This window comes from Saccostrea cucullata, unplaced genomic scaffold, assembly GCF_032062105.1.
Source record: "Saccostrea cucullata isolate Sc308-1 unplaced genomic scaffold, CSIRO_AGI_Scuc_v1 ctg133, whole genome shotgun sequence".
Classification (NCBI taxonomy): Eukaryota; Metazoa; Mollusca; class Bivalvia; order Ostreida; family Ostreidae; genus Saccostrea; species Saccostrea cuccullata.
This window is the reverse complement of record NW_026935574.1, coordinates 511,136-534,387: the sequence shown is the minus strand read 5'-3', so window position 1 is coordinate 534,387 and position 23,252 is coordinate 511,136. Positions and strand designations below refer to the sequence as shown.

Below are 23,252 nucleotides of genomic sequence, written 5' to 3'. Positions count from 1 at the left end.
AATATTTGTCGACAATTCAGTGGGAATACAATGGCCTTACAATTAGTATGAAAACATCAGTCAGAATTTGACTTAATGATGAATTGTATTAGTAGACAAGGTCATTGTATCAACCATGCATAGAACTTACGAAGTGATGACTTTAACGAGACTGCATGCTTTTTTTCATCAACTTGTTTGTCAATGGCTTACCTCGTTTTAAAAATTGAAACGAAATCTTCAAAGTTCTTCCTTGTCTAAGTTTGATCTATACTCGAGAAAGTGGTGTTAATTTTCAGCTAGGGCACTTGCTCTTTGACGTCATAAGCTTGGTTCAAAGAGACATTCAGCTGTTTGCTCAGATTTCTTTTGATCTTTACTAAAGTGTGAAGTTCTGTCAAAAAGTTCGTTTTTGTTTTATATCAGTGACCCGTATGGCCAAAATTTTGAATATACATTTTTTTTACATCTTAAATTATTTTCATGTCAGATTCCGTAAATAGCTTCTAGCTTCCATGAAAAAGAATCAAATCTTTCAGAGAGATTGCATAATGTGTGTGCAAAAAATACAATATGACAAAAGGAATCAAATGATACTGGGCTAATATAAGGGCAATGACTGATTATTAAAAGAGCACGATAAAAATATATTGAAGTAAGTTGTTTTGTTAACATTGCATCTAATTTCAAAAAGTTACGTCTAAATTACTTTCAGAGAGCACCTTGAAATTAAATGACATATAATGCTAAAATATTCGAAGTTAGCAGCTGATCTATGTTTCAAGTCTGTCTAAATGAGCAAAAAATGAAGAAGAACGATAAGCTAATCAGCTGTAGGTTTGAATGAGCCTGGAGGAATGTCCCGCATTTATAAGCGGACGACAAAGATCATAAAAATCTCTTAGTTTCAAGGATGCTGTAAAAATCGTCAGTTTCGAGCGTCAATTTAATACCTTACATCCATGATTATTTTTGTTTAAAGACAGGATTTTTATTGGCGAAACTGAAAGGAACTTTCCATCAGAAGTTATCAATACTAAAAGAAAAAAAAAATTAAGTGTAAAATGATCGAAGAATTTAGATAATATTAAATGTTCAGAGTACTTGTCATTTTGCATTTCAAATTAACCAGCGCTATATTGTTAAGGGGACAATAACAAATGTCCCCCGAACGGCTCTCCTACTCGCTTATGGTGCTTCTTCAAAGTTCATTTTTATTATAGATCTAAAGAAAATCGGAGTTGTAGAATGAGACTTTTTCTATAGTCAGACTTCTTCCTAGACGTTAATGTTTCCCAGTTGACTCGACATTCAAGAGCACGATCTACGCAGGAGCAATGTCTACAACGTGGCGTGCTATTGACAAATAATATGATGATACAAGGATATCAACAGTTTTGTATAAATTCAACGTTAAATCTAATGTTGACTGCCTTTCGAAATAAAGAGTTAAAGATTGGCATTATTTTCATAGAATTGTATGCAGATTTTTTTGTTTATGAAGGATATAGAGATAAAGAACAGTATTCAATATCAAAGTCTATAAAACAATACAAAATAGGAGCAGAACAAACACGGACCACCAAAACATAAACTGATCAAGGAGAAAAGGAGCACACAATCGGTGGGACTGATCGATGTGTACTCCTTCACCAAATATAGGTCAAAAGATTTTCGAATCTTATTAGTCAATACATAAATTGTCATTACATTTTTCTCTTGTTTTTATAAAATAAAAAAATATATCACATTTTTGAGCTGCTGTAATATTGAATATAAATAGAAAGATTTTTTTTCCTATAAATAGAAAGAATCATTTCTTTTTAACTCAAAGATGTAAAAAAAAAAATCAGTGCCAATCTTTTTAACACCAAATCTTGTTTATTAGAATTGAAATATTTCTTTGCAATTTTTATGCATCTTGAACCTTTATGGTCTAGAAGTACGTTTACAACTAAAATGTGTTGAAGAAATAAACCTACATCTTAAGGGGGATTTGAAAAATTGTAGGAACAATAACAAGGAAAAAGTAAATATATTTGAAATAAAATTATTTGAAATGAAATTTTTATTTATACACGTATCAAAAGCGTTTTAACTTTTTTGCTTTATACCTGCAAAAATTCAATTTCTTAAAATTTTATTTATCATGATGAAAAAAAATATTTCTTTTAAAAAATAATCTCCTCTCTAGAAAATTTAAACAACATAAAGACCAGGAATCATCAACTTCTTTATGGAGATAAACAGGAGAAATCCCACTACATCGTTATGGGGCAGAATGATTATTGACTAATTAGGTTCCTCATTTCCAGCATGTAAAAGTCACGGGGGATTTCCGTCATAAGGATTTACATGATTTGATGAGGTTGTACGAACATGCACTTAACTAAGTATACCTTTTTATTTTCTTTAATATAGAAAAGTTTTTGTTGTGAATTTCTATAACAGAAAATGTTTAAAACAGTATTATTACAACATCCAGTCCGTATTCATGATACAAAAATATCAAAATAAGCTTCTCAGATGCGGACTAAAGGCAAAATGCATTTCAATAAGTAGAAATGTATTTACATCTATTGAATATTTTTACCTTTATCATTTACAAAAGCATTGTGTTTTTTTAGTCAGTTAACAGGTAAACACTTCTAAGTATATATAACCTGTACAGATTTCTTGAGGAATAGATCTTCCATCGATGAAAAGTACAATGATATACTTGGAATATAACGAACAATATTCAACCTCACGAGGTCATTCAAACCCTACAAACCATAACTTTCACAGGCGCTCGCCAAAATTCCTTATACCTCCAATAGAAATGTTTGCGAGCGCTCGCTCTGTTGAACAGGCCTCAGGAGCAAAAACAAAAAATAAAAAACAAAAAACAAAACAAAACAAACGGGCCTCTAAAACATCAGAGATTGGATTAGGTGCCATGCATGGGGATGTATATTCATCCCCCGCCGACCTATCACACGCCGCCTTGTGCTCCTTGTCATGATCGGGAAATACTGCAAAAATGTTGACAATTTAGTGAGTTCTCAATAAAGATAGATTGTATTTGTTGACGAGGTTATTGTATCGACCATAAAATTCCGAAACGAGACTTTTGATATTCTTGTTTCATCAACTTGTTTGTCAGTATTTACCTTGTTTTAGAAATTGTTCATACATAGAGCATGTTCTTGCATATCGAATCAACTGTAAGACATGAACTCCGTATGCAGGTAATAAGGGTATAATGCTGCATAAGAAATCTATTAACTTGTTTCCAATCCTTTTGATTTTTTCAATAAAATATGTTCAAAACAAACAAACTATATGCTGACTGACGTTTTTCATACTAATTGTTAGACCATTTATACACTGAATTGACGAAGGATTTTCTGTTATTTCCCAATCATGACAAGGAGTACAGGGCGGGTGTGACCGGGACCTCATTTTCTTATACGACAAAAAGGCGGAGCATATTAGCTCCGGCCGGACCTTTAAACGAGGCGGACCAAATATTATGCGACACCGGTCAGCAGGGGATGCTCACTCCTCCATGGCACCTGATGCCACCTCTTAAGTGTTGGAGGTCCGTGTTTGCTCTGCTCCTATTTTGTATTGTTTAATGGACTTTTGATCTTGAATACTGTTCGTTATCTCCACGAGTTTCATTGTAAACTGAATTCAATTGTAGTTCCTTACACAATATTTTTATTATTAGTTCAATATACAATATTATTATTACAATAATGAGCCTCACAAACAAAGAATGGTGTTACTTGCTTTTTCAGCAAGGACCAGTACATACTGATCGTAAAATCCATCTTTCCTTCTTTACTTCTGAATTATTGAATCAGAAGTTAGATGATTTTCATATTGCCCCTCAGTAGTTTAACACGAGATTTTAACATACTTCTGAGACATTTAACCCATTCTGACAAATTCAAGGTCTTCTTTTTCATTCCATGCCCATCGCCTAGCATAATCTTCCAAATACGTAATATTCATAAAATTGTGATGTTAGTTGATAGATCAGGGTTCCCTAAATTTAAGACATTTTAAAAATAATTGGATCAATTTTTTTAATACATGTTCATACATGTATTTTACTATAAACAATAAAATGTTTTTCTTTGCTTGTTAGTATGGGACTTTTCGTTGGAGCATCTGGAGAAAAAATCACATATCAATTTACTCGGGTTATACATTTTTCTAACAGCTGCAATATTAATTACAGCACTAAAAAGAAATAGACTCTTCATTGTTTAAATTTATGTTAAGTTAATGACCGATGAAAACAACGTCAACAGCAGATATATTTACTGTAATTGTTACACTAATATTTTAGTCGATTTTAACCGATCTCGTTTATAAAAATTTCAGTTGATAATTAACCATACTCATTATTTTAACATTTCAGTCGATAATTGATCGTTATCGGGTTTTCTTTTCAACAATTTATTTCTATGGTTTTTTGCAAGGAATTACTGTTGCAGCTGTTGCAGAAAAAAATAAATAATCCACATAAGATGGTTCAGCATTTTTTTTTTCTGCAATAGCTGCAACTTTATTTCCCGTATTATCACACAGAAAGACGTTTTATCATTTTTACATGCATTAATACCCGGACCCTTGGAAATTCAAGACGTAGGATCAGGTACTAGGAGATCTAACAATTGATATGAAACATGTCAGCCAAATTAAGGTCTTTCTTCCAAGGTCATCATAACGATCACAGAATTATAAAATGCTGGCTTTAAACGAGGTTGCTGAAACCCCTGTAACATCAACTTATCAGTTAGTAGCATGTCTCGCTTCTCAAATAGATCGTACTCAGAGCACGCTCTTGAGTAGTGAATACGTAGAAAGGCATAAACCCTATCCGCAGGTGGTAGTGGAATATTAAAAGCATCCAAACATGAAGCAGGTGTGACAGACAGGCAATGCAAAACATACATTATTTAAATACAAATGTCCTATTTCTGAGATTTGTGACTATAAATATGCTACAATATAGTGTACGATACTACATCTTGTAAGATATGAAAAATATTGTATTGAAATTGTGATTGCTATTGTACGCAGTAACCTTATGACTGATGCCAGGGGCAAGCACTGGTGATAGTGCATTTTCTGCGAGTAAAAATAGAACGTATCAATTGCCAAACCATTATTTTATCTTATCTTTCCATTGTATGAAATGTTTTGTTTTCTACACATCAAAAAATTGAAATTGAAAATAAAAATGTACTAAAAGAAAAAAAAATCAAAGTTTGATATCTCTCAAGAACGTGTGACTAAGCGTGCGGCAGATTTTAGTTTCACGTTTTATATAGTTACACAATCTGGAGCTGGCAAGTGAAACATCTTAACTTTGATATCTTAAGTGATTGGTTCTTTTATTTTTTACAGTTGATATCTTTAAATACTCTGGAGTCAGGTTTCATCCATATTGTTCGACCTTTGGTTTGGATTTGTTATCTTTTCAAGAAAGTACAAAATCTGATTTTGGCATTAAAAACGTACCACACTTTGATACTTCAGTTAAACTTTATTTTTTTGGAAATCAAAAAATTAACCTCAGCTCTAGTAATTGTATCACTTCACGTCACTTGAGTATAATATTTACTGTTTTATCTACTAAAGAATTGAAAAATATATCCACTTGATGAAAATGGGGAAAAATATTTAACATAAAAATTAATATCGGAGTTTCAAAAAAATCATTTTCTAATACAGATTAACCTATCGAGAGGTAGAATGAGATGATTTGTCTTTTGTGCTCACTCTTTACTCCTTCCAATGCTTGTTTTATAAATGGTGTTCAAGTTATTTCATAAATCAGTGATATTGTCACCATCAATTTTTACATAAGAAAAGATTGAATTTGCTAGAATCTTCAATCTCAAATTATTGCGCACTAGTGATTCAATAAATTAAACCTGTTGCAAAATATTTAGAAGTTATTGTCATGCCCTGTCCATCACGTTCGCAGTTGCGCATCCTTATCGCGTGTACTAGGGCTTTAATTATGACTTATTCTATTGCTAATAGAGATATAAGGTTGTGGAGACAATACTTCGGCAGCATGAATCTCTACCTATCCCTAAACCCCTCACCCCAATCATCAGAAACACTGCTCTTCTTAGGGGACTCGTTTATATTCGAGATTCACGAAGAACACAAATTTAAATCGCATTATTATAGAAGCCAGAATGACATGTGAAGGGATAATTTAATTGATCGCACGGGCTTTTCTTCATCAGATGCCTCGTTTTAGATAAACTCTTATTACCAAGTCGGTCCGCTAAAATGCCGTCATGAAAACCGAATTAGAGAGAGTGAATGATATTTCTCTTATTCCTCCGGCTAGTTAGTGTTATAAGATTACGCAAGGCTTCATCCATCATTGTCCGATTTGCCGAGGAAACAGACTTTTAAGGTCTGAGTCTGTATAATTCCTCCTAACCAGTCATCCTTCCTTATCTCTATTGTACTCAGACTGATTTATTTTGGCACTTACTTACAGAAAGACCCGTTATCTTATGATGTATGGGTACATATAATTACTGTGGTCCTGTTTCCAAATAATGGAACACATTCAAGATTTATATATAATCTATCACATACCCCAGTCAATGATCGGGTGTTATCTATAGCACGTTGCATAAGGGGACGGCAGTTTGGAAGTTTGAAATCTTTGTTGTTTGGTTTTTGCGTACCACAGATGCTTATAACCATCATTGGTTAAGATCGATAATGTATAAGGTATACTTTCTGAGAAAACATCACACAAAAGGATCCACTACTTGAAATATCTGGAGATAATGAATAGTATTCAAGTTCAAAAGCCCATACAAACAATACAAATCAGGAGCAGAGCAAACACAAAGGTATAAAACATTAAATGTGGGGTCAGGTGCCATGGAGGAATGAGTATCCCCTGCCGACCGGTCACAACTGCTATGTGCTCTTTGTCATGATCGGAAAATAAAGGTGAGAACTGCAGCCTTTTCAGTATGTAAATAATTTCCCAAACAATATGTATGAAAAAAGCCATCTGAATTTGATTTAACGAAAGATTTTATTTGATGTTGAGTGTCTTTGTATAGAACATTGAAGTTGCAAAATCTTGACTTTAAACAGGACTGCTGATATTCTTGTTTCATCTACTTGTTAGTCAATTACAATTACCTCCATTTAGAAATTGTACGTAGAGAATGCTCTTGCGTATCGAATTATCTGGGAGACATAAAACTCCATATGCGGTAATAAGGGTATTTTGCTGCATAAGTAAGAGAAGTTAACGATTGAAAATTCTTATGTTTATTATCAAGCCACATTGTTAGGTTAATACCATTAACGTCTTTTTCTGGAAAAAATTCCATACTGCTCAACGCACTTTTTAAGCTCACATAGTTTTTCGCACAAATTAAGGTCACATTGTTATAATTTTTAAATTGTATACTGTGACAACAATATGTATTTTAAAATTGATTTATAACTTCATTTTGATCTTATTCCATTACATTCAACATAATTCACACATAATAATTGGTAGGATTCTATATGCTCTTGGCCGATAGATTATGACAGTTCCAAAACGATTTTCCATGGTTTCTCGTCAAATGCAGCCGTCTTGGTACATCCTTTCACTTTAAAGCATACTTTTGCCTTGCCTAGATGCTGAAACAGTGCAGTTCATGTAACTTTTGTATTTTCTGTTTTAAAGTTTCAGACCATAAATGTAAAAGAATTTTCTTTTCAATAGTAACAATTTACTATGTTGAAAGATAAACAATACTTTATTATCCAATCCTTTTACATGATTTCTTAATGCAGTTTTGTCATTTTCAGCGCTGCATTTCGACAAAACCAAGACAAGTATGGGAAATATGCAAAGTAATTAGTAAAATACTCATCTGTAAAAAGTCAATTTGAACATTTCAACTAGAAAGTATCAAGGAAAGCTCGATTAATTAATTTGTGAATACCTATGGCAGAATCATACATATGTAACGTCATAAATGTGTACAAAAATTCCCTTTAAAAACATCGAGTTGTAAAACTTAAGATAATAATGATTTTAGAGAATATGCACCTTTATCATGAAATATTTAATAATATAAGGGTTATTTCTCGTACTGAAGCTCGATAATTAATTTTATTGCAAGAAAAATGTGACCTTAATTTGTGCGAAAAACCATGTGAGTTTAAAAAGTGCGTTGAGCTGTATATAAAACAGATCTTCAGACTTTGTAGTCATTTCGAGCTCATTCGGAATATATCAGGTCGAAAATGAATGTAAAAAAAAAACACAATAATTATTAATTGATAATACGTCGTCGATATTGTTGACCACAACGTCTTTTTTTTCTTCGCTTGTATAAGATTTTGAATAAATTCTGCTTCAAATGAATACAAATAGTTCTGCTAATTACTGGGCACAATTGATGCCAATTGAAACCAGTGGGAATTCTGACAGATTGTTGAAAGATCTGCTCCGGGAATCGGGAAATATCTTAGGCTCAAGTTAAAATCTTTATGTTGTATTTTGATATTGTAGAAATCATACGTTCCTTAAATCCTAATATTTCTCCTCACTGTTTTCCAAAAGTGTTGTTATCTGCAAATTAAGAGACTTATACAATTATTCTTTAAAAGCATTTTACGGGCGATTGAAAATTTGACTTAAGTCTAAGTCTGTTTCATGATCCCGGCACCTGGTTTCAAAAATCCACATACATAATGATATTTTGAATAAAAAAACTTCTTTTAAATATATAAATTTTAATGGTGAATGACAAAGTATGTTAATTTAAGAGTTCCATTTTTATTGGAAAAAATAACAGCTGTCAATGATTGCAAAAAAACCTGGTCTATTTTGTGTTTCTCCTTTGTGTTGGACTGTGACCCAGGTAAATGTTAATGCAAACAAGACAAGTTGATGTGTATCCGAATATCTCCGTATCCCCCTTAGAGGCGTTCACGAGCACGGGCCAGCAGTATACTGCCTGAAGGGATATTTCAACTATAAAAAACGTCATTACTAAGATATTTGCTTTTTATTCACTAATTCATCTTCTCTATTTGATTTGAAATTGCTTTATGAATTACGGAGCACTAGTTTGATCAGTGTTACTTCCTATGAACTTGAGAATTGAAGAATAAAAAGACAATTATTTTCTTTTTGATTGAAATTTTACTTCATAAGAAGACATAAATGTTAAAATCATTAATCGATGGGGCAGAATAAACAAGAATATCATACAATGACAACATTTTGAACTCAACTGGCAGATCAGAGATGAAATGAAATAGTAAATATAGCAAAGTAACATATCAGCGACTTATTGTCATCCACAATTTCCGTTCGTCAACAAAGTGTGTAAAATACAGACCCTCGTTTGACTAGGGTTACTGATATTCTCAATAAAATGGGTATGAATAAACAGATTAGATATACAGGAACATGGTCCCCGGACGACGTTATGGCAATACTAGGCATGTAATGAGGTTGTCTGACACAAGTCACTGGCCCCGCGAACATGGATTCGTCACCCCCGTCCCCGGCCTCCTCACGGAACGATCTTATCAGAAATGAGTGGCTGCAAAAAAGTAATTAAACGTTACAGACGAAAAATGGCGGTCTGATGATCCTAGGATATTGTCAACGGATGACACAGTGTCAATGAATTGATTATTATCATTCTGTGCATCTCAGGAAAAAGGTTATGAATTGATTCTTATGTGGTGATTATTGCTATGGCGAGTGATTGAACATGCAAACAATGATATATATTGTGTGAAAAATTCCACATCAAGATAATTTTATTTTATAGATAAATATGAATAGATTATTGAATTTTTATGTTCTTATAACATATGAATTAATACCTGGAGAAATAGGTTGTACTAAAAAGCCATTTACCAGACACAAATGTCGGTCTAAAATTTGCATTTTTCAAGTACAAGTAAAATGCTATTTTTATCTAGTTTGTTCTTCACCCTAGTCTAATTATTCAATGAAAATATTTTGCTAGTTCCAGTGTTACTTTGTGTCTAGGAGTAAAGAATACTTTGCGCTTTGCCAAGATCTATGTAAAACTTGTCAAGACAAGAAGGAAAGCAATGATTTACATTTCTCGTCTTGTTGCAGAGGGATTTCGACCATCTCTGAAGGGTTTATAAGCTCCAACTGATTGCGCTGGCTTGTCCGATTAGCTGGCCTTTCGGGGGATTCCTCCGGTAAATTCATCACACTCTCGTAGTTACGGACAGAATGCGGTCCCATGTCCTCTTTCATCTCCATGACAACCGGGGATTTCTGTACCGTAGCGTACTGATCCTCTGCTAGATCTTCAGTTCCAAAATGGAAATCCCCCGTCGTCTGCGAGTAAAATGAAATAATTTATCACTGCCACAAACGAAATAAACAATCCAAAGTTGTTTTTTAAAAAACCAAAAGAAAGATAATACATCGCTTGTAAATATATTTCTAATTGGCTGCAGAACTACAGTTATGGTTTGATGTTATGGGTAAAACACAAACTATAACGCCGCTAATTTCTCTATAATACTAGAGTATTTAAACTCTCATTACAACTAATTTGGAAATTTCCCACATCAGAGAGTGAAAATATTTACTATTAGCACTAGCTATAGTATTTGAAAGTTTCAAAGACTTGGACGGGAAAATATTTGTTCAATATTTAACATTTTTATCGTATATTAATTTGCCATTTTGACGGTGGTTACTTTGTACGTGTATGGGTCTGGATTAAGAAATGCAGTTCTGTTCATTCTAAGGGAAACTTGGCAGACCTACCGTGTATGTTCCAAAATGCCCAGATAAATCTCTGAAAAAAGAGAAATTATTTCCGTTAGAATTTTTTCATTAATTTAAGCATCAAGATAAGTACAGAAATCAACTTAAGTTGATTTTGCTCACCCGTTCTGTTGTTGCGGTGGCGGCTGTTCTGTTGCAGCTGCAATAACAAGAAAAATAAGAAATATATTAAGCAAGCAATCGTAAAAGGAAAGACAACCCGTACTGCCTACCTCCTCTCCAGGTGTTGGGGAGTTTAGGTCGGAGTTTCTGCTGGGCTTGAAGCTGCATCTGTCTCTCCTGTTCTTTGGACATGGTGCCTTTTATACTGCGAGGGCGCTGCTTTATGTACTTGATTCTGGGAGACTTCTGGATACCTCGTTTTTTATAATATTTTCTCAAGTAATCGGCCCTGAAATCGTTATAGATAATTTTAATTTATACTCCTTCATATACTAAATGATTTTTCTCAAAGTTTAAAACATTTCTAAATTAGTGCCTAGAGTTTCGTTTATAGAGAATAAGGGGATCAAAAATAATATTTTTGAACTGTACGACTTAGAAAGAGAAACAAAAGCCTTCTAGAAATAAAATGAAATTAAAGCTATTTGTTACAGTTGGAAATCGGTGTATACCAAAGGAATCGGTGGTGTATTTTTTTTTTTTTTGTATTAAAATTGCCCGTGTCAGCATATTTTTATCTTTGGTGTTATGTAGGGGGAAATCTATTTTATTTTGGAAATACATCTTTTAGTTATAATCAGGCAGTAGCTACAACATGAATACATTATCATAACAACGAGGAACATTTCGGAGAGGACGTGCAATATGATAATGGATATAGAAAATTAATGCAACTGCAATGAAGACAGAATTTATTTGTTTTTATTTGTGAATTAATCAATTCAACAAGTGAATAAAAATCAGGAAATACAATGAGGAAAAAGACGAATAGCTATCTGGAAGACAGATGCTTCTATTTCAGAAGGTGGGTTATGTCATCCCAATCGGTTTGTATAAATTTGGGGTTTTATCTTATTATAATACGACATAATCGTACAAGACTGAATTCGGGTTTCTTTTTCTATGTTTATCGTCAACATGCACCTAGGTTTCAAGAAAAAGTCCTGATTTTGAATCTGAAACTTTTAGTCCAATTCTATGAATTCTGTCAATTTCTTTCTATATTCATTTAAATTTATCATTTTCAATTAATATTTTAGGTACTTTATACTTTTATTTTGCTGAAAAGATCTCTTTGTGAGAAAAAAGGATTATTAAAATCAAATTTTTTGAATGACGCAATTTTTCTGACTATGAAATGTATTTTCATTTTTTGCTTAGAGGCCTACATGTGTTTTTTTTTTGTAAATATAGGTACATATAGGAAGATTTTTAGAGATGGGTTGGCGTTCCCCATAGAGCCTAACCACAGCAATCTGCTTGATGAAAATGTATATCCTGATTATAGTTACCACACAGCGAAGAAAACAGCGACGATGATAACGATGATAAACAGGGCTATTGCACATATAGAAGACGCGACGAGACCCGTCACTGTATAGGAATCGCCATGGCATTCTAAAAAAAAATAAAGAAAATAACAAGAATATTTAACAATACGTCAGGCAAATCGTCAAAATGCAAATACTATGAAATTAAGAACAATAATGATGTGAAAAACCTTAAAAATCTAACAAAATATTTATAAACTGTCCGTATAGACAGTGAGAAGAATTTTGGTTTAGAAAACTTGGAACAGCCTTTCCCTATGGGTGCAGTGACATTGTCCAAAGTGTTGGAAATCTTTCCCGTCCACAGTGTAACAATGTAAATGTGATTGGACTTTTTAATCATACACAGAGACGTAAGCGTAGTCATGGGCATGGGTCTTTTAATACATAATGTCTCTTTTGATCCATTACTACCTTATGTTAATCAACAGCTAGGTCTACATCATATTCGCACCAAACGTTACTCTGTCCCTTTGAAACTTTAAAATAGTCTTCTTGAAAAGATCAAGGAAAGTCCATTGTTTGAATCCTCGACACTAGAATACAGGCTTTGATCTGTAAATATGGATATTGCAAATCATAGGCTTTAAATCCGTGCATTTTACTGAAGAAAATGCAGCTAAAACAATCCGCCTTTCCTTAAACTTCAATTTGCCAACAAAGGAATTGACGCAGTTAATATACCAGTAAGAATATACTTAATCACAAACGGGTCCAGTCTTGGATTCATCAAGACTACACTTTGTATTTCCTATAAATTTGCTCTACTACTGCTTCCAAACTTTTTAATTACAAGAAAACTTTACAAGGCCTGAATGTCAAGTATCTGAAACATAATCCTCCATCGTGTTCATGCTCTTCTTCACCCTATAACTATAGTCCTAGTTGACACGTTATTACAGATAACGTAAATATAGTTAATAATGAGGAACTTAGATCGCTTGTTTTAAAATGTCTTCAATATAGGGAACCCCGATCCTTCAACTGGAGTCGGAATTTCTAAAATATTATGGATTCTGTAGAAGATTACGCCAGGCGATGGGCCAAATATGAAAAAGTAGACGTTGACAGTTTGTCAGAATGGATTAAATGTTTCAAATCTATGTAACGATCGCGTTTGAAAAGATTGAGGGGTAATATGAAAGACATATATCCTTCTGTATTCAACAATCCAGAAGTGAAAAAAGAATTAGATAGATTAAATTACATGATCATTACGTACTGGTCCCAGCTGACAAAACAGGTAAGAACATTGTCTTCGCTTGTAAGGCTCATTATATAAATTGTATTTTAGAAGATTTTGGATTTAATTCTTCAAGTGGCAATCCAACTAATAATCGTAGTTCCCTTTCCAAGGAAAACATTCTTTAAAATCACATGTCAGTTTCCAATATGTTTAAGATTCCAAAGAACCCAAATGAATTTGAACTACCATATCTTTATTAGATTCAGAAACTTCAAAAAAAAAAGCCTTACAAGTAAAGATACATAGTGGGTTCCAGTAAATGCTCAACCAAGCCTCTTTATTCACTCCTCACTACGATATTGACAGAAGTGAAGGAAAAACTTCAAGAGTACTGTGGGACAATATATTCAAGAAGTGGTGTAAATCAGATGTGAATACTTTTGGACAATTTGAAATCACAAAAATTTACCAAAATCAACAGCTTAAGAACTTACAACTTTTCAACTTTATACACAACCATTCCCCACGACGAATTAAAGTCTTTGCTTTTTAATATCACTGACAGCTGCTTTTTCAATAAACATGGAACTCGTAAATATACTTACCTTGACAATGGTCATTTGCAAAATTATTTTGTTAAAAAACATTCTGATTATACGCACAAGTACTCTGAAGTTGACATCAAAAAGATGCTTGAGTTTCTGATTGACGATGTCTATGTGGTTTTTCGAAACTGTCTAGACTAGGTCTTCCAACAACAAAAATTTATTATGTCTTCCAACAACAATCTATTGAAATTCCCATGGGTACTAACTGCGCCCCGTTATAAGCAGACCTATTTTTGTATTCATATGAAGCAGAATTTGTCCAAAATCGTAAAAGAGGTGAAAAGAATAAAACACTTGCTGTGACCTTCAACTCGACATTTAGATATCGACGACGTATTGTCAATTAACAATGGTTATTTCCTTTCTTATGTCGATACGATGTATCCCGGTGAGCTTGAAATAAAAGATACCACAAAGTCTGACACATCTGTTTCATATTTGGAGATTTTAGTTGAAAAAGACGTTAATGGCAATCTAACAACAAAGCTCTATATAAGCGTGATGACTTTAAATTTACAATTGTCAACTTCCCTTTCTTTTGCAGCAATATACTAGTACCTTTATCACCTGCAGACGGAGTTTATCTATCTCAGTTTATTCGATACGCAAGAGCATGCTCTGTGTAAGAATAATATCTAAAACAAGGTAAATTATTGACAAAAAAGTTGATGAAACAAGAATATCAACAGTCTCGTTTAAAGTCATCATTTTATAAGTTCTATGGTTATACAATAACCTTGTCAGCAAATACGATTTCATTGACTGACGTTTTTCATATCATTGTTAGTCCATTATTGATACAGTAAATTGACGACAAATTTTTTGTTATTTCCCGATTATGACAAGGAGCACAGGGCGGGTGTGACTGGTCGGCAGTGGATACTCACTCCTCTATGGCACCTGCTCACACCTCTGATGTTTTGGAGGTCCGTGTTTGCTCTGCTCCTATTTTGTATTGTTTTACGGACTTTTGATCTTGAATACTGTTCGTTATCTCCATTTGTTTCATGTCTCAGTTTGGCATTATTTTTTATGTCTCTCTTATAAATAAAAAAAAATTATAAAAATTTATAACATGGGGGATTATTTCCCCGCTGTGAATGCTAAAAAATACTTCAATCTGTATACAGTCGTATCTTTTTGCCACTAAGTAAAAAAAGATGAGAAAAACACGAACCATCCTCGCAATGCCAGGGGACGTTGCTGTTGGACATGGCATTGCGAGGATGAACTCGACCCCCACCCTAAAACATTATATAATTATTTTCGTTATAATTTGCTATATTTATTCATTTATTTATCAATCAAGGGCCCTCAAGGGGCATAAAAAATTAAAAAAACAAAAAAAAAAAAAAAAACAAAAAAAAACAATTTGTATACCAAATCTCATAAAATTTATGTATATAGAGTAAACAGGTCTTTTTAACGCCAAATAGAAAATGAATAAAATTGCCATTATTTTGTGTGATTTACAGGTACTTATAACTTTTTTATATAACTTGCAATCGTGTTGTTCAGTATGCTGAAAAGGACAAATACTGGTAGTTCACACTCCTACACAAGGCATTCAATATAAATATATATATATATATATATATATATATATATATATATATATATATATATATATATATATATATATATATATATATATATATATAAACATTCACTGAAGTAAATAAAAAAGCTGAAAAAATCCCCGCTCTCACAGACCCTGTAAATTGCTGGTCCATGCGTACCTACAGGTTTTCCACAGGAAATAAATCAATATAAAAATTCATTCATATTCATTCGGGACCCTATTGCTCTAAGCAGGAGGATTAGTGGGGTTTTTTTTCTATTTTCTTTTAAAAGGGTTTGGTTTCTTTCCTTTTCTGAAGTTTTATTTAGTGACGTGTTCTATAAGAAAACACGAACCACCATTAAAATTGCCGAGAGGTCATGAGAACATCCTTTTAAGAAGCGTCTGTTTGAAATTTAATACGGTTTAATGTAAAGTGTTGTCTAGTCGAATTAATACAGGGAATATAATCCAAATAAAAAGTATTATTTTTTAACCACATAAACGTGAAATTTATATTGTCTGGTAGAATTAAAATAAAGAATTAATGTTGAAATTCATAATTTCATAACAAGAATTGTTCTAAACCATATTCTAAATATAAATTCTTATTTGATTTTAAAAAAGAGTATCCATGCCACCGGTGTAAGTTTGGTCTCGTCACACATTTACGACTGTGTTGACCTTTAATACCCTAATTCGTCTTTACCTTTTTCCGTCAAAGTCAGTCAAGGAAGTAATTAGCAGGTAATGGTCAAAAATACAACCTTAACCAACACGATACAAGAACGAAGCTTGTAATTCAAAGGGTTCGTTTATACGTACAGAAACACGTGTGTAGGTTGGTTGTTTGAACAAGAATCAAACCTTCTATTGATTATGCAACAGCTGACTAAAACAAAATATACAATTTATTCTCGATCAATTTAGGGCTGTAATTCGATTTCCGGTTACGGGTATTATAATTCATCGATAACTATTAAAAATATTTAATCATTAAGATAGTCAGGTGTTCATAGTCAATAAAATGGTATAGTGTATCGAAACTTAATTTACAGTGAATAAAAATATATAAATTGCAAATAAGTCAAAATTATAAATTCTTTTCTATGATTAAATAATTATATACATATATTTTAAAAAGTGCATATTCAACATTGAAAGATGGGCCATGAAGTATAAATACCTCTTCCTCTTTATAGGCGTGGCACTACAGTAAGACAATATTCATATTTAAAGTTTACGAGACAAAGACAAACAGCACGTACCTTTAACAAGGTAAATCAGTAGAACAAGGACGGAACATAGGTAAGACTCCATAACTCTCCTGGATGGTTATACTGACCAGTCAGACACCGGGTGTTAACTCTCAGGAACAGTCCAACTTCTGTTTTAATTATACATCCTGTATCCGTGCGAAATCTGAGAGAAAAACGATACATGAAACCAGGCCAAAATTAGCCGTTTGTTATGAAGAAAATATCGTCACAGCTATGCATGAATGAATTGTTTCCACAATTATATCATTAATGCAGTGATGGCATAAGACAAGGTAATTTAATGAGAACGTAAAGTCATTTTAAGATCGCAAAAAGGGAGAAAAGATGTTTTGAAAATGGGCTGCAATGTAAATGAACATCGTGCTGGGAACATACAGTTTACACATTATAGCGTGTCCTTGCCGTCGTGTCTACAAGGGTTAGGTTTCTTTTTACCTATATCGTTACAAATTTGTGAGTCAGCCAACACAACCATTTATATATCGCTTTTATTACCTATTAATTTAAAAACCGAAACAAAATTTCATTTACTCAAAGAAAAAGCATTTTAAAAAGTCAAAATTTTACAACCTGTTAAGCTCTTTTTGGTCCATAAGTGGATACAAGGCAAACACCGGTGCAGGTTTTATTCCAGTGGGCGGGGTGTGGGGAGGGGGAAACTGATAAAATGTAAAACTCGGAATTTTTTGTCAAGAAGAAGAAACCCTTAACACCTATTTCTATGTATATATATTATTTATCACACAACTAGATTACACTGAGATATATAATTATGTGTATCTGTTTGTGATTTTGGTGAAGTTTTGCCATGGTTGTAAAAACATCAGAAAGAATCTTTTATTGAAAAAAAAACTTTCAAAAAAACACATGTAATTTTGACATTATAAGTTTAAATTCTTTGACAAAAAATCAGCCTGCGTTACCAGAGGTTTTGTAAAGATATCAAATTGTGAAAATTTTTGCATTATTTAAAGAAAAATGAACAAAAATTACAAAACATGAATCCCTTACTTTTTTTTTTCATCAAAAATTGTTTTAGAAGAGGTGTACAAATCCATGTTTATCATTAAAAGTATTGAACACAGGTCCTTCATTTAGTGGAACTCTTCAACAAGGGAAGAACCAAATAAAGTTCAAACTACGTTGCGTATGACCTTAAACAATAGAAAAGAGGAGCAGAGCAAACACGGACCTCCAAAACATCAGATGTGGGATCAGGTGCCATGGAGGTGCCCCTGTCGACGGTCAAACCCGCTGTGTGCTCCTCGTCATGATCGGGAAACAACGGAAAATTCGTCGACAATTGAGTGTGTATACAAAAGACTAACAAGTATGAAAAACCTCAGTCAGCATTTGACTTAATGATAAATGGTATTTACTGTCAGACAAGGTTATTGTATCGACCATAGAATTTACGAAATGATGACTATAAACGAGACTGCTGATTTTCGTGTTTCAGCAACTTGTTTATCAACAACTAACTTTGTTTTAAAAATTGTTCATACGTAGAGCATGCTCTTCCCCATCGAATCAACTGTGAGATAAAAACCAAGTATGCAGATGATGAAGGTATATTGATGAATAAGTAAGGGAAGATGACGAATAAAAAGTAAAAATCATCACGTTTATCATCTCTTGGTTGTTATATTTCCATTAACGTCTTTTTCAAGTAAAATATCTTAATATGAAATACAATTGTAGATGCGTCTGTCGTATCTTTTATTTCAAACTAACCGGAATGCATCGTATAAGAATGGAAATTGTCATTGTTAATCGAAAATACGTCGTTGATATATCGAAATGTCCAGTTGAAGGCCACGGCAAGTGTTTTTTCTTGTTTTCAGATTTTAGACAAATTCTGCTTCATAATAATACAAAAGAAGGCCTGCTAACGGGGCCCAATTAGTACCCATGATAATTCACATACATTGTTAGAGGACTTGTCTCTACAGTCTCGACACAGACCTTTTTTAGTTTTCTGATTCTCCTAACCGTTTATGGGGGGGTCGTATTTCTTTTGGGGTAATCCAGGTCACTTTGGAAATTAGAAAGCCTACCCTTCCTTTCCCCTTTCGATAAGAATCCTTAAATTCCCCAAAATAATTCAAAATCTGTTGAGGAAAGGTAAACTGGTTAAAAAACATATACATTTTATTTTACTTCTGTGCAAGTTTTGTCTTTGAAAGGTTGTTTGGTGTACTGATTTCTGATATTTATGCAAGCATTTAATAGTATTTTTTAACAAATGACAAGAGATGTACATTGACACAAAACGATTAAAAGTCAGGATAGGTTTTTAAAAAAAAAAACTGTTAAATTGTTGCATATTAGTCATTACCCTATGATGGCCGGATAAAGGACATGACATATTAAATGGATGATTAACCCTCGTCTTTACATCTTTACACTTAAATATGCCTTCCTAAGATGTATGTATGTTATGTAACTGAAAATAAAGAAAACAATATTTCGGTACTTTTGACGTGTAACTTAATTAATTACAGACGCAAGGAACGCGGTTTGAAGTTGTACTCTTTTCTGTGTGTAGGATTCATTCATGTCATTTGGATGCTGGTGCCCCCTTTTTATGCCCCTGTAATCAAAGATTCAGGGATATATAGTTTTGCCCTGTCTTTCCGTCTGGCTGTCTGTTTTTCTGCAAAAACTTTAACCTTGGTCATAATTTTTTAGTGGGACTAGGCTATTGTTTTCATGTTTCACAGATGTATTCCTTGTGACAAGAACGTTCTTTGGGTACCTCCTTATTTCACCCCTTGACCTTGAAGTTTGACCTACTTTTACAAAAAAAAAAATTTCATTTTGGCCAATAATTTTGAACAGTTGGAAGCTAAGGCTTTTATACTTCACAAATGCATTGATTGTGACAAGACCTTTCAATTATTTGGTATAAATATCTTTTACCCTTTGACCTTGACCTTAGAGTTTGACCCACTTTATTAAAACCTTGACTATAACTTTTGAGCAGTTAGTACAAAAGTCCATATTCCAAAAGTGTATTCCTTACTCTTGAGACCAACTATTTTGACCTTTACACCTTGCCCTTGGAGTTTGACTTGCATATGAGAAATTTCAATCATCGCCATAAGCTACTACATAGGGGTATCAGTGTTTCACAAACACATATATATCGTTTATTGATGCTTCTGTAATGTTGAACACTCCCAAATTAATATATTTCTAGTAGCGCCAACCTTTTCATTAAAGTTTTCGTAGACAGCAGGACAGACAGGACAAAAAAAATGTTTTGCCTTTAGTCTTCGGGGGTATAACAGAAATTTTCAATGACCAATGTGCGCAAATAAGGCGCCTCTTTAACCCAAATATTTTACATACAATGGGGACAACGTGCGTTTTGGTTTTGTCGGACGCAAAAACAAAATTGTTTGGCAAACGGTTTGGTTCGAGGGGAAAAAACAAACTTTCCGCTCGAAATCAGTTAATGAATTGTTATGCCCTTTACTCGTTTTCTATTATATCAATATCTTATCTGTTGAAAAAAAACGTACATTTATGTAGATAAGCTATAAAGATATGCTATATATCCCGCCCACAGTGTGACGTAAAAAGCATTATAGTGGTCCATCTCCAATTCAGGGGTCAAACATTGATTCATCAATTTTATTTATTTATTTTTTTTTTTTTTGACCGATGAAATGATTTTTTTCAGTTTAATTTTATTTTTCGGGGTGTTTAATTTTCGTTGTTTTCGAGGTATGAAGAGACCCACGAATTGATGTCCACCACGAAATGTAAAATGTCATTTAAATGGCTACTCGATACATAGCCAACCACGAAATTAAATCCCCACAAATCAATATTTTTTTCCTAAAACCTTGAAAATTTGACCCCACGAAAATATATGATTTTACAGTATACATGTACATGTATTGGAAACAATTTAAATTCATCAGCTCTTTATATACGTATGGCAAACTTAATTTCAATGTTTCAAAAAGAGAATATCTTTTAGTTTATTTGAGCATTATTGTCTACGAAAAGTTAGTTTTAGACTATATTTTGGATTTTTAATGTTTAATCTTCGTAAATAAGCCTCACATCTTAATTCACCTGATCATTCTATTTTGTCAATGAAAGTTAGAATTCTCGAAAAGATTTATCACCACACAAACAGTCCATAGCTAAGCACACCTAACCGTATAGACAACGAGAAGAATTTTGGATTAGAAAACTATAGGGACAGCATTTCTCTATGGATGTAATGACAATGTCGATAGTATTGTAAATCTTTCCAGTCCACAGTGTAACAATATGAATGTGATGGGACTTTTTAACCATACACAGAAACGAAAGCGTAGTCATAGGCATAGGTCTTATAATAAACCTTTAACTGTTTATTACACGATGCCTCTCTTGATTCATTACAACATTATGTAAATCAACAAATAGGTCTGCATCATATTCGCACCAAACTTTACTCTGTTCTTTTGAAACTTTTAAATAGTCTTCTTGAAAAGGTCAAGGAAAGCCCATATTTTGATTTCTCGACACTAGAATATAGATTCGGATCTGTGATTATGGATATTGCAAATCATAGGCTTTTTAAATCCCCACCTTAAACTTCAATATGCTAATAAAGGAATTGACACAGTTAATATAAGAAATATTCTTAATCACAAAATGGTCCATTTTGTATTCCACCATATTTCCAGTTGAATACACCTTGAATTTCCTACAAATTTACATCAACTATTGCTTCCAAACTTTTTAATAACAAGAAAAATTTACATGCCCTGAATATTGAGTATTTGAAACATAATCCTCCATCGTGTTCATGTTCTTCTTCACCCTTTAACTATAGTTTGCTGGACACGTTATTAAGGGTGACGTAAATATAGTTAATAATGAGGACATTAGGTACTAAATATTGGGAACCCCGATCCTTCAACTGGCGTCGGAATTTCATAAAATAAATATGTTGAAGATTACGCCAGGCGATGGGTAAGGTTTGAAAAAGAAGACGTTGACACTTTGTCATTGTGGATTAGATGTATCATATCCATGTTCAAATCGCGTATTCAAAGATTGAGGGGCAATATGAAAAACATCTCTCTTTCTGTATTCAGTAATCTAGAGGTAAAAAATGAATTAGATAGATGCGTACTGCATGGTCCCTGCTGACAAAGCAAGTAACAACATTGTCTTCGTTTGTAAGGCTCATTATATAAATTGTATTTTTAATTTAATTCTACAAGTGGTAATCCAACTTATACTCATAGTTCCCTTTCTAAGGAAGATTTTTTTTTCAAAATCATATGTCAGTTTTGAATATTTGAATATCCAAAACGAACCAAAATGAATTTGAACCACCAAATATATTTGGACTCCGAATCTTCATAAGAATCCTTACAAACAAAGGTACATAGCGGGTTCCAGTAAATGTTCAACCAAGGCTCTTTCTTTAACCCTCATTAAGATATTAACAGTTTAAAGAGTACTGTGCAACAATATACTACTATTCAAGAGGTGATACAAATCAGATGGGGAAACTTAGTTGTCTCGGAGTTATATCTACAAGTGTTAATCAAACTCGTACACTCATAGATCCCTTTCTAAGGAAGAAATTCTTCAAAATCGTATTTCAGTTTTGAATATTTTAAATATCCCAATCAACTAAAATGAATTTGAATAACCATATCTATATTGGATTCCTAAACCTCATAAAAATCCTTACAAACAAAGATACAAATGTACATTGCGGGTTCCAGTAAATGTTCAACCAAGCCCCTTTCTTTACTCTTAACTAAGATGTACTAACAAATTATTTGAGAAGTAGTGTAATTAAAATATATGCATTAAACAATAGAAAATAGGAGCAGAGCAAACACGGATCTCCTAAACATCAAAGATGGGGCTAGATGCCATGGAGGCGTGAACATCCCCTGCCGACCGGTCACACCCGTGCTCCTTGTCATGATCGGGAAATAACGGAAAAAATCCGTCGTCAATTCAGTGTATAAATAATGGACTAACAATTAGTATGAAAAACTTCAGTCATCATTTGACTAAATGATAAATCGTATTTGCTGTAAATCAAATGTGGATACTTAAAACTTCCAAGGAACTTTTGGAAGATTTTACCAAAATTAACTGCTTAAAAACTTATGACTTTTCATCATTATACAAGTCCGGGCTCTTTGATATCATTGACAGCTGCTTTTTCAATAAAAATGGAACTCTTAAATTTACTTACCTTGTCATTGGTCATTTGCACAATTATTTTGTTAAAACATTCTGATTGTACACACAAGTACTCTGAAGAT

At 33.1% G+C, this 23,252-nt stretch overlaps 1 protein-coding gene across 1 annotated transcript; it reads right to left on the bottom strand.

Annotated features, from left to right (window-relative positions):
- Positions 1–9,192: 9,192 nt before the first annotated feature.
- On the bottom strand, positions 9,193–17,199 carry LOC134243299 (uncharacterized). Its single transcript, XM_062725533.1, has 7 exons — positions 16,939–17,199; positions 12,277–12,382; positions 11,035–11,213; positions 10,925–10,961; positions 10,802–10,832; positions 10,114–10,363; positions 9,193–9,581 (listed from the first exon to the last, which is right to left on the bottom strand). The coding sequence occupies exons 1-7, from the start codon at positions 16,988–16,990 to the stop codon at positions 9,568–9,570; spliced, it is 669 nt and encodes a 222-aa protein (XP_062581517.1). The 5' UTR covers positions 16,991–17,199; the 3' UTR covers positions 9,193–9,567.
- Between the last annotated feature and the right edge of the window lie 6,053 nt (positions 17,200–23,252).

Excerpts from the sequence above, each read along its gene's own strand:
- LOC134243299 (XM_062725533.1), bottom strand. The coding sequence starts at position 16,990 with ATGGAGTCTTACCTATGTTCCGTCCTTGTTCTACTGATTTACCTTGTT. Across the intron at positions 12,383-16,938 it reads ACTGATTTACCTTGTTAAAG|AATGCCATGGCGATTCCTAT; the intron begins GTACGTGCTGTT and ends ATTTTTTTTTAG. Across the intron at positions 11,214-12,276 it reads GCTGTTTTCTTCGCTGTGTG|GGCCGATTACTTGAGAAAAT; the intron begins GTAACTATAATC and ends TAACGATTTCAG.